General features: G+C 35.2%; 2 protein-coding genes across 3 annotated transcripts; one reads left to right on the forward strand and one right to left on the reverse strand.

The window, feature by feature from the left end:
• LOC18590968 (protein UPSTREAM OF FLC) lies at positions 1,434 to 5,013 on the forward strand. The gene is made up of 6 exons (XM_007016821.2): positions 1,434 to 2,049; positions 2,139 to 2,208; positions 2,286 to 2,401; positions 2,500 to 3,403; positions 4,221 to 4,520; positions 4,633 to 5,013. Exons 1-6 carry the CDS (start codon positions 1,842 to 1,844, stop codon positions 4,700 to 4,702), a joined length of 1,668 nt encoding a protein of 555 aa, XP_007016883.2. The 5' UTR covers positions 1,434 to 1,841; the 3' UTR covers positions 4,703 to 5,013.
• On the reverse strand, positions 6,792 to 10,389 carry LOC18590969 (E3 ubiquitin-protein ligase MIEL1). 2 transcript variants are annotated; one of them, XM_007016829.2, is made up of 13 exons: positions 10,195 to 10,389; positions 9,731 to 9,844; positions 9,517 to 9,604; positions 9,332 to 9,391; positions 8,606 to 8,638; positions 8,431 to 8,508; positions 8,286 to 8,329; positions 8,118 to 8,158; positions 7,903 to 7,985; positions 7,722 to 7,813; positions 7,485 to 7,554; positions 7,332 to 7,373; positions 6,792 to 7,242 (listed from the first exon to the last, which is right to left on the reverse strand). In XM_007016829.2, the coding sequence occupies exons 2-13, from the start codon at positions 9,832 to 9,834 to the stop codon at positions 7,087 to 7,089; spliced, it is 891 nt and encodes a 296-aa protein (XP_007016891.2). In that variant the 5' UTR covers positions 9,835 to 9,844; positions 10,195 to 10,389; the 3' UTR covers positions 6,792 to 7,086. The 2 variants fall into 2 exon arrangements, with proteins under 2 accessions (XP_007016891.2, XP_007016890.2); XM_007016828.2 differs by lacking the exon at positions 10,195 to 10,389 and adding an exon at positions 9,941 to 10,169 and having other exon boundaries at positions 6,828 to 7,242.

Below are 10,749 nucleotides of genomic sequence, written 5' to 3' on the forward strand. Positions count from 1 at the left end.
TTACTACTAGTAGTACATGAAATTACCATCATTTCATATTTCACAGTCTCTTAATAATTAAACTACTTTACTAGTGGATGTAATAATAATACTTAGTATAGTACTTAATTTATTTTGATCATAATTTGCCTATCATATTTTTAGGGTTAAGGTATTTCAAATGGATTCGGAATAATTTTATTCAAATCAAATTTGTATCATTGTTTTTTTCGTTTTAAAGATTAATGTAAAGCGGTTTTAATATTTGATTTTTGGCTTTCCATGGGCCTATTACACGAGGAGAAATTTCCATAAAAACGAGAAGCGATCACATTTTTAATAATGCAAAAATCTCAATCTAATAATGGAGGAAAGGTGAATTTATTTTTTATATTGCTTTGACTAATTATGGGTTGTACGTTGAGGAAAAATCTTAATCGAACATCTTTTATCAAATAATCGATTTACTTAAATTATGATCATAAGTGTTATCCCACGAGTCTGATTGGAAGAAAAACAAAAATTATATCATTTAAATTTTGTTTTATAAATAAATTTCTTTAATTTTAATAAAATTTTTTGTTTTTATTCTGTTGAAAAGATTAACTACTAGTAATTATCACTATTATTACATAAAAACTAAAAAGTCTAAAGCTCAAAAACCAGACATGTCATTTCATTGCTTGGGTAAGTTGGGATTCCCCTATTTAGCAAATTTGATTTGATTTAAGAACCATGAAGTCATCATGATTCCTTTCAAAGTCAATAAAGTTAAAAAACGGGTCTCTTATCGATGCGTATTCTTATAAACCAACGTGTTTAATTGACCTAAACATGATTAAATCACCAATCTTACATCTAATCTCATCTTTCTTCCATCACAGCTACATTCGAACTACGAAAAGTAACAAAAAGAAAATGAAGTATAATTTTTGTTCATTTTTGGTCCATCTTTACTGTTTTAAAATGCCTTGAAACGAATTATTTTAAAAATATATATTTTTTATTTTTTAAAATATTAGAAACTTATTGTTCATGTTAAAAATTATTAAACATTTATTTTATGAAATATTTTAAATTTTAATATAAAATATATCAAAATTAGAATTGTTATCTTATTTTTCATAAAAAATAAAAAAAAGAAAGAAGTAAGTAAAATAAAAACCGGGAAAAAGCCAAATATTCCTTGTATTTTTTTTGTTAATTTTTTTAACTATTTTAAAAATATAATATTCTTAATTTTTAATATATTAATGCTTTGAACATTTATATTATAATTTTTTCTTAATTTTCATACAAAATTTGAAAAAATAAAGTATGAAGTAAGTTAAAAAAAGAAAAGCCGGGAAAAAGCCAAATCCAGGCCAGGCCAAAAGCTACGAGAAAAAACCAAAAGAAAAGTGAAGAGTCCTCTCACACAAGGACTGCGAGTCAAGTCCCATCGAATCGGCCAAAACACTCGAAAAGAAGCAGCAGCAGGAAGCACAAAACAAACGAAGAAAACTCGGCCCCTCGCCTCACCCCCCGGAGTTCCCCCTTCCTTCTTTTTTTTCTCCCCTGCCTTTTTCTTTTTCTCTCCCCCCAATCACTATCAACCAAACAACCAATTTTGGCATTAAATTCCAGCTCACTCTTCCGTCGTTTTCCTCCTCATTTTAACACTAACCAACTCGCCTTTCCTTCTTCTCTCCGTAACTCACTTTCTCTTTCGTTCTTTCTTCGTTTTTCAGTTACAAACTGTTTGTTTCTTTGGAAGCTTCGCTTTCACAGATCTGAATTACTTAAACCAAACAACCGAAATTCCATGATTTTTTCGATTAAACTGGAGGTTTAAAAGCTGTTTCGTTAGGGTTTTTGAAGCGATGTTTGGATCGGAAATGGAGACGAGAATGAAGAAATATAGGCAAGTGAGTCCGGAGAGAGCTAAAATTTGGACTGAGAAATCGCCGAAGTATTATCAGCATAACCGGAAAGTTCCTGTTGTTTATTATCTCTGTAGAAATCGCCAGCTTGAACATCCTCATTTCATCGAAGTTCCTCTGTCTTCCCGCGATGGTCTCTATTTGAGAGGTAATTAAACTTTTTCAAAAAAAATTTCATTAATTTATTTTTAATTTTTTTTCTTAATTGATTATTTTAGAAACTTTTGTGTTGTGTAGATGTGATTGAGAGGCTTAATATTCTTAGAGGCAGAGGAATGGCTTCCTTGTATTCTTGGTCTTGCAAGAGGTAAAATATGAAATAATTACCTTATTCTTTTTACTTCTGTTTTTGGTTACTTATTTTCGGAGTATTAATAATTGCAGAAGCTATAGGAATGGATTCGTATGGCATGATCTCTCTGAAGATGATTTAATTCTTCCCGCTCATGGAAATGAATACGTTCTCAAAGGTTCCGAATTATTCGAAGAGTCTAGCTCAGGTTCATATCACTTATATGTATTTTTAATTGGTTTCGTAAGCGAGAAAAAGAGAATATAAGGCTAGTCTTTTAATGCTAGTGAATTCTTTTGTGTTCAGATCGTTTTAGTCCTGTTGGGAATAGCATTAGACTGCAAAATCTGAAGCAATTACCTGAACCACCATCTTCTTCTAGAAGCCAAGATGATTCTTCATCTTCTTCCAGCTTGAATGGGAAGAGAACAAAGCATTCTCAGGATGATGAACTGTCTTCTCCAGTTAATCATCCGACTCCTGGCTCCTCCGGTGCGTCACCAGAGTCTAGATATGGAAAGAATTCTTCCTGGGGTTGTTCTCTTAGTTTGACTGAGTATAAGGTTTGTAAGAGTGACGGGTTAGCAGATGCTTCAACGCAGACTGAGGAAAACACAAGCAGACCTAAGACACGGGAAACTTGCACAAGGGGTGTTTCAACTGATGATGGGTTGTTAGAACCTGAATGCAATACCAATTTTCAAAACCAAGTCTCTAGCCCTCGTGTGAAAGATAATTCTGAGATATGCGGAAATTCAGTTTCTCCTCCACCGTCCACTTCTAGCGCATCATCTTCAGGTGGGAAAACCGAAACTTTGGAATCTCTAATCCGAGCTGATGTGAATAAAATCAATAGTTTTAGGATTCTTGAAGAGGAAGAGATTCGAATGCCAACCAATGCAAGGCTCAAGGCAACAAGCATGTTGATGCAATTGATCTCATGTGGGTCAATATCTGTGAAAGACCATAGTTTTGGCCTTGTTCCAACATACAGACCAAGGTTTTCACATTCAAAATTTTCTTCACCATTATTGCCTACTTCAATCATGTTGGGAGAGCTAGATTGCTTATCGGAGAATCCAAGGTTGATGGGCCTGAGATTGGAAGACAAAGAATATTTCAGTGGTAGTTTGATTGAGACAAAAATGCTCAAGGAAGAAGGAGATGGACGTACAACTCTGAAACGTTCTTCTTCATACAATGCTGATAGGTAAGTTTGTTTTTGAATCTTTTCTTATTGGATTCTTTGCCTACTCTTGGCATTAAACAAATGAACTGTCTTGACACTATATAGCAGAGCATTTGAATAGCCAAATGTGCCGATCACAATCTTTTCACTTAGTTGCATAGCAAAGAATTCTAAAATGTGCTCAGAATGGGTCACGCTTGTGACCTCACTAGTCTTAGAATAGGGATAGGAACATAATTCATATTAACTAAGAGCTTAGCACAGTCAAATTCAACCCGATTTCTTCAGTTTGGTCTTCTATATCCTGACAGTCTAGAATGCTGATTCATGGGCCATGATTCCTTTTTCTGATGCAGTTTAAAAAGAACGGGATTAGAGGGAAGAAGGGTAAAATACGTCAAAGAGTTTATGGAAAAAGCAATTGGCTCTTGTATAATTAAATGTGGCAAAGCCCATGCATTACCTTTGAACTTGTACTTTTGTTCTTTAAGTCATGTGAAGATATTCCTTATGGCACAATATGCTTCTTTCTGATCCATACAGGATGCCTCACATATAAAGAGCTTCCTTTATGTATGTCTGTAATCATCTATGTGTGGTATTTGAGAGCTTAATGAATCTTCTAGGTGATAGTTCCATATTATTTAACATTGAAGGCGTCTTCTGTGGAAGTCATAATGATGACTGTATCAGCTTATCAGGGCTCATAGACCTATTGGTCTAAGCTTCTTTTCAATTGAAATGTGCTGTTTTTATTCTTATCAAATAATATAATGTAGCTTCAGCTACATTTCTTTTGTAGCTTATGCTAAATCTATGAAACTAATTCGAATTGCAGGGCTTGTAAGCAGCTGGATTCAGCTGAAGACAAAGAAGAGTTGAATTTGGGACGTTCGAAATGCATCCCTCGTTCTATCAAGGCTTCACTAAGCAAGCAACCACGAAGCGAGTCTATGAGATCCCCTGTTTCTGTAAAACCAAGAAACTCCTCTGATGGGATGGACAACTCACGCTTGGTATCAAGTAGCATATCGAACGGCGGCAGTAGAAGAATCACAGAGCCCATTGCAGCTGAAAAACAATCAAAAAGGTTGGATTCATTCAGAGAAGAGGAGAAGGTGATCAAAATTGAAGAAAGTTAAGTGTAGACTCCTCCCAGCATCTTCAAGATAGATGATCAAAATGATCCTTACGTCTGATATTTTATTGTTTCATGTTGGCTGACGGTGTGGTTTGATTTCCCTCAACAGGCTTGCTTCAGGAGCTCGGGTTATAATCCAATCTAAAGCGCCATGTGATACCATTGTCGGTTGCTCCTAGTCAGAGCATTTCGAGGTTTAGGCAACGGATACCTTCGGATCCTTTTTGGTAAAAGCTTATTTCAACAAGTAAAACTTCTGGTCTTCAAATTTGGTTTGAATTTCAAATGATTTTAAAGATAGATTGGCGGGTCCATGTGATGATTCTGTAAATCTGGAAAGCTAAAAGAGGGAAAAAAAAAAAAAAGGCAGAAAAGAGAAAGGTAGATATCCCCTCCTGATGGTCGGAGTACAATTTTTTGGTTCCAGCTTTCTTTTATGAGATTCGTGCTTTAATGTAACTACAGTTGCAATACCATCATCCCTTTGGCATTCTCTTCTTTTTTTTTTTTAACCTGAAGAAACAGTTCCCTGCTTGCTGCCGCTGCAAGAACATGCAGAAACTGCATTGATTCCGCAATTGACGTATATCGACAACCGAGGTAAACTTTTCTTGCACTTGACTCAGGGTTTTAGGCTTAAGCTTGGAATCCTATGTGGTTCAGGTTGACCCCTTTAGCTCAAATGGAGGAAGAAACGTTTTTGACTCCGAAAAGTCAAAGTAAAGAGTCAAAGAAACAGTAGGCGGTAATTTATTTAAAAAATCCGACAAAAGGGAGTGTGTTTATAACAAAGTGACTGGAGAGGGTGGAGGGGCACTGGGGGGGCATGGGCCTGCCCCAAAAACTCTTAAATCCACGTGTGGGAAGACGAAATCCTATGTGGCGCACGAAGTTTAACCACACAGGCAGAGACAGAAGGAAAAAGGGTTTGGGGTGGCCATTAATGAGTTGTCTGAAAAAGCTGTCTCCTTCTCGGATGTTGTAGCCGTAGCTACTTTTTCTCTCTCTCTCTCTTTGCTTTTTGCTAGGACAGAGGGAGGAAAGGCTTTGGGGACTGAGTCTCTCAGCTCTTTTGGTTTGTATAATATGCTTACAACCTTTATTCCTACGGTTTACTCAAAAGCCCAATAGACAAATACAGTAAACTTAGCTTAGACGAGCAATAATTGGTTCGAATTAAAATAATTGATTGAAATAAAATGAATTCGATTAATTCAATTGTTTTTCTATTTCTATATTAATTGATTAAAAACTAATTCATTCGATTATTTCGGTTAATTTTTAATTTTCAATTTAGGTACTGAACGGTTAGAAACAATTCTCAGTCAATTTTTAATATTTTACATTTTCAATGGAGTCAATTAAAAGAATTGATATTACTAATAGATTTTTTTAAAATATTATTTATAAATACAATATTTTAAAAATATTGTTAAAAAATTCATTCTAGTTAATTTGGTTTTCAAAATTTTAAAATTGAATTGAATACTCACTCATTATTTATATAAAGTTTTAATAATTGTCACATTATTATTTGAGTATGCTACTATGATCCAATTATTGTACTTTTGAACCAGAATCATTAAATGATTCATTTAGACGAACCTCCATTCAAGCCAGGCATTTAAATCATTGTACTAATATTTATCAACTATTTACATTAGCTAAAGATTGAAAGCATGGGTATTATATAAATCTTATGGTTATTACCAAAAAAGAAAAAAGTAATGATCAGTGATCAGTGAAACAGCAAGACATTTAATCTCTCTGATCAAAGCTGTTAGTTTTGTTTGGATAATGGTTTCAGTGTATGTCTGTCCACATTAATAACAATATACACACGTTTTTAAGAATGCTTAGGGTTCTGTTCTCTTACAGGTTTCTGTAAGATATAGGGACAAGAGACATCAATGCTCTCATGGGGTTTGAATCAAAGGGTTAAAATTAAAAATTTGGATATTGGTAGCTAAGGGCTAAGGTTCAGAGTTGAGATTCTTGCTCCCTTAAAGAACGTCAGCCATGGCCGACCAGTTTTTGTGTATTACTACAAAACCTGCTCTGCTGTTTGTTCCAATGGTGGCACTGTCTGAATGGTTGTCAAATCATTGCCCAATGCCAAGTTTGAAATTCCTAGCCCAAAGGGTCATGACTCATTTTTCCTTGAGGGGGGAATAAAGGCAAATCCCTGCTAGATTGGGAATATTAAGAGTCTGGAAGAGAAAAGCTGTTCCAGAATTTCTTGCTTCCATGGAACTTCCTGGACAAGAATAAGATTTAATGACTGGATTTTGAACAAGAACATCCTGAATTCAGTATACATGCAAGATCTGTACCATCTGTATTCACAACGTATTTACAAAGACTAATGTCATTGACAGAACATAATGGAAGGTAACACTTTCTCAATTAGTGTCCTTTTTGCCACTAGCTCTTTTGGCATGTTTATTAAGACACGGTAAATTACAGAAGAACTGAACTGTGGTTTGGACAGAATAAATTTTCTCGCTTCGGGGATTTAAATTTCGACGCTTAACTAATCTTAAGCGTGGAAAAAAAGGACTGATCATCTCACCATCTCGGCCATCACTGATGAGCATGAAGCAGCAGGGCCTCCGCGTGTCTGTCTGGTATTGTAGGACTCGCAATTCAAGCATTTGTGTGCCACAATGTGGAACTGGACACGGGAAGTGGCTCCGCAATCGTTGCAGAGAATCCATACCTAATTTTTCAAAGCAAAACTGAAAAGTTAGAGACTGGTTGCCATTGTTCTAACAAAAGCCATCCTGTTTCTCATTGCTTAACACTTACCATCTTATTTTGGTATACAGCAGGCATCCGGGTTGAGGCAATCTGCAATAAGATTCAATAGAGCGATGTTAGGACCCAGAGCATGAGCTGCACAAGTATAAGCACACTATCATTTGGAAAAAGAAACAATTATTCTACAAGCACGACAAGTACCTCTTGATCAAGCTTTCTCCACAATTCGGACATATCGCAGATAGACTTTGAGCAGACTGGGCAAGAGTACCTGCAGTAATAAGAAATAGATTAGAAATTGCTGGTTGAAATTCACAAAAATTGATGTGGGAATGAAACATATATATGAAACTGGGATGAAACATGTTAGGAAATATCATCACTGATTCTCTACATTAAAGTAGCAATGAATTTCTAATACTTGTTTATAGTGCTTACAGATAATGTTGCTCCATCTCTCTCAAACATTCCAAATGCATTGTGTGTCCACAAGGTAAGACAGTTATATCCTTCATTGTATCAAAAAGAAACTGCAAAAAATGGAAGACGTCGTCATCCCTAAGAAACAACTTTTCACCCCAAATTTGCTTAGTATCATTGCAATGGTGCTTCAGGTTACCTCAAAGCAAACAGGGCAGTTGTGGTGCATTGCTCTCTCCACACAACGATGTGCATCGCTCATTGATTTGGAATAGCAACATCCTGCAGCAGCAATTTCAAAAATCCCGAGAATGTCAGTTTGGTGACAGGCTGAAACGCTACGAGGAGAAGAAGAAAAGAAAGAGGGACTGCATTTGTTTTGTTTTGAAATAAAAGTTATCAACTTTCACATACCACATTTGTTGCAATGAAAGAAGTTCTCCTCACCTCCAGTTCTGCAAAGGAGTCATAAAAGAGATAATGAGAAATGGTAAGAAATTATCAAATTATAAGAGTGATTCTGATCAAGAAGATGGGTTTCGGTAGATATTCTAGGTTTGAGCATAAACTCGAAAATCTTACCTGCATATACCACACTCATTGCAGTGGTATTGGTTTTTAGAAACCTGAAATCATGTAACAGTTCATCACATCAGCAATCATTTAAAAAATTTGCAAGCCAAGACTTGAAAGATTAAAAGTTAGCAAAGAACCGAAAAAGACTTACATTATCATCAAAGAATTTGCATTTAGCACAGAAGTACTTCCCCATACAGACTCCGCAATTGATGCAATATTGTTGAACCTGAAAGGGTAAAAGACAAGAATGTTATAACCCGATTTAGTTTCAGCTTTTAAACAATAAATCGTCTTATTCTCATGTGATGTTCAAGGAGACTCACATCTTGTTCTGTGTCGCATAGGGAGCAAATGACCTGAAATTGTCAAAAGAATAAGGTTAGACAAATCATGTGAGAATCTAAAGGATTGCTTTGTGAATTTTATTGGAGATTGAGACCAGTCAACAAGCAAAGATATTTTGTTACATAAAGTTAAAAAAACCAAACATTATCCATAGAATAACTGCTACTTTAGTTAATGAATATTACTAAGGATTAAAACAAACTGAAACAGGGGATTCAGACGGCTATCTTAATCAGGAGTTTATTCTCCTTTCTGGCTCATTCTTTATAGCCATTCATTTGCAAAAACTGGTCCAGATTCTATCCAGTCAGAGTTTTATCCTTGTGCTTTTTGTCTTTTACCTAAAGTTTTATGGATAATCTATGAGACCAGAGATCACAAAATCCACTTGCTTTTTAACACAAAAAGGGTGTGAAAAAAGAGCAAGAAAAAGAAAGCATAAAAGGCAAGATTCAATTTGACAACCACAAAAGATTCATTGAATTGGTTCTTTTTTAAATTTCTGGCCCTACAACTTTCCATTCCTCATTGTCTTCATGCAAAATATCAGACGTATCTATCAGGATACAAGTGATTTTTTCCTGGAAGAAACCCCTCAGATCAAAGGGAAAGGGAGAAAAACTAATCATCTTTGGGATCTAAATTAATGATTACAGGGAATATCAGAAACTAGATACTATACCAGGAAAAGTAAAAAGACAAACCGTTTCAACTTCATGGCGTGGAATTTCATGTTGCTCCAGAGGATTACATTCCAGGGAATTCTGTTCATAGATTTTCCAATAACACCCAAAAAAACAGGATCAGCTAAGCCAATATTAACCCATATCAAAACTTTTCCTTAAGCAAAGAAAAGAAGAAAAAGAAAGAAAACATATTTCGATCATACCTTAGCTTCATTATGGCAATGCCTGCAATCAAAGATCTCATTGCAACATGGTGCTCTAATCTTACATCTCCTTCTGTAATGCAAGCACCTAATCATATATACAAAAAAGCAAAAAGTAAATCCCCACAAATTATCAAACGTCTATCACACAAAAAACTTGATGAAAGGCAAAACCAGAGGTTGAATTTGAAGAAGCAAAAGAAATGAGACATACCCATGATTCCCTAATCCAATCTCCATCAAAGCAGCATTTTGATTTCCAAATTCAACAGATTCCAATTCATCAGTAGATAACTTTGTCTCACGTCCACCTTCCATTCTCTGGAGTCTGAACCTCCCCAAAGAAAACCAAAAGTTAACAACAGTTGCAGAGATTAAACAAGAAAAACAACTCAAAAGACAATGAAAGAATAGAAAACCCAACCCTGATACAGAATCCAATTATCCCATCAAACCCAATATGTAGCAAGAATCGTAACTTCTTTTTTGTTATTTGGAGAAAAAAATGGTATTTATATCAGTAAATTTCAAACGAGATGACTCAGCAACACGGCAGAGGGTGGCAAATGTCAGACAATTAATCAGACAGCTAATTGAGACCACGATTGCATTTAGTCATTAGCTACTATAATTAGAAACTGTCTTTCTCTCTGGGGAGAATTTCCTTTGCCAACGTACCCGGTATTAAAGCGGCTTTAAAAGCTGTGATCTTTGGATAAATACAAACTCAGAGAAAGCTTTTTTGGATTTTTTGAATCAGTAGTAAGATGACTCAGTCAGTTGATGAACAGAGTGAGTTGGGGTTTGTGACTCCGAATTAACAGGAGGTTCCCATGGTTTTTTATAGATCATGGGACAATGGCTGGCGGGAAACAAACGGCTAAGATGTAGAGAGACGGTAAAATTACCATGAAAAGTACATAACTTCCGGAGTTCTCAACGCCCTTTTTGGGGCATTTTTGGGATGAAGTTTTATGGTCTGGAATGAAGGTTTTGTATCTCAAGCGCCAACAGAAAATAGTATTGTTCACGCGCCGGCTCTCCAATAGTACCATTATTATCCAAACTTTATTTTTATACAGTTGAAAATGTTATGAGAAAATATTAATAATTTTAATACTTTTTATTGGTAGATAATAGACATCAACAAAAGGGATTTGGTGGACCAAATTCAACTTAATAAACCTAATTAGTGATTATATATTTAATAAAATATTTTTCTTGAATTTAAAC

Source organism: Theobroma cacao, chromosome 9 (assembly GCF_000208745.1).
Source record: "Theobroma cacao cultivar B97-61/B2 chromosome 9, Criollo_cocoa_genome_V2, whole genome shotgun sequence".
Taxonomy (NCBI): domain Eukaryota; kingdom Viridiplantae; phylum Streptophyta; class Magnoliopsida; order Malvales; family Malvaceae; genus Theobroma; species Theobroma cacao.

What these genes read in the sequence shown, in the direction of transcription:
- LOC18590968 (XM_007016821.2), top strand. Translation starts at nt 1,842, where the DNA reads ATGTTTGGATCGGAAATGGAGACGAGAATGAAGAAATATAGGCAAGTG. An exon ending in CGATGGTCTCTATTTGAGAG is followed by an intron (nt 2,050 to 2,138) that starts GTAATTAAACTT and finishes TGTGTTGTGTAG; the next exon opens with ATGTGATTGAGAGGCTTAAT. An exon ending in ATTCGAAGAGTCTAGCTCAG is followed by an intron (nt 2,402 to 2,499) that starts GTTCATATCACT and finishes TTTTGTGTTCAG; the next exon opens with ATCGTTTTAGTCCTGTTGGG.
- LOC18590969 (XM_007016829.2), bottom strand. Translation starts at nt 9,834, where the DNA reads ATGGAAGGTGGACGTGAGACAAAGTTATCTACTGATGAATTGGAATCT. An exon ending in GGAGAAAGCTTGATCAAGAG is followed by an intron (nt 7,374 to 7,484) that starts GTACTTGTCGTG and finishes ATCTTATTGCAG; the next exon opens with ATTGCCTCAACCCGGATGCC. An exon ending in CTGTATACCAAAATAAGATG is followed by an intron (nt 7,243 to 7,331) that starts GTAAGTGTTAAG and finishes TTGAAAAATTAG; the next exon opens with GTATGGATTCTCTGCAACGA.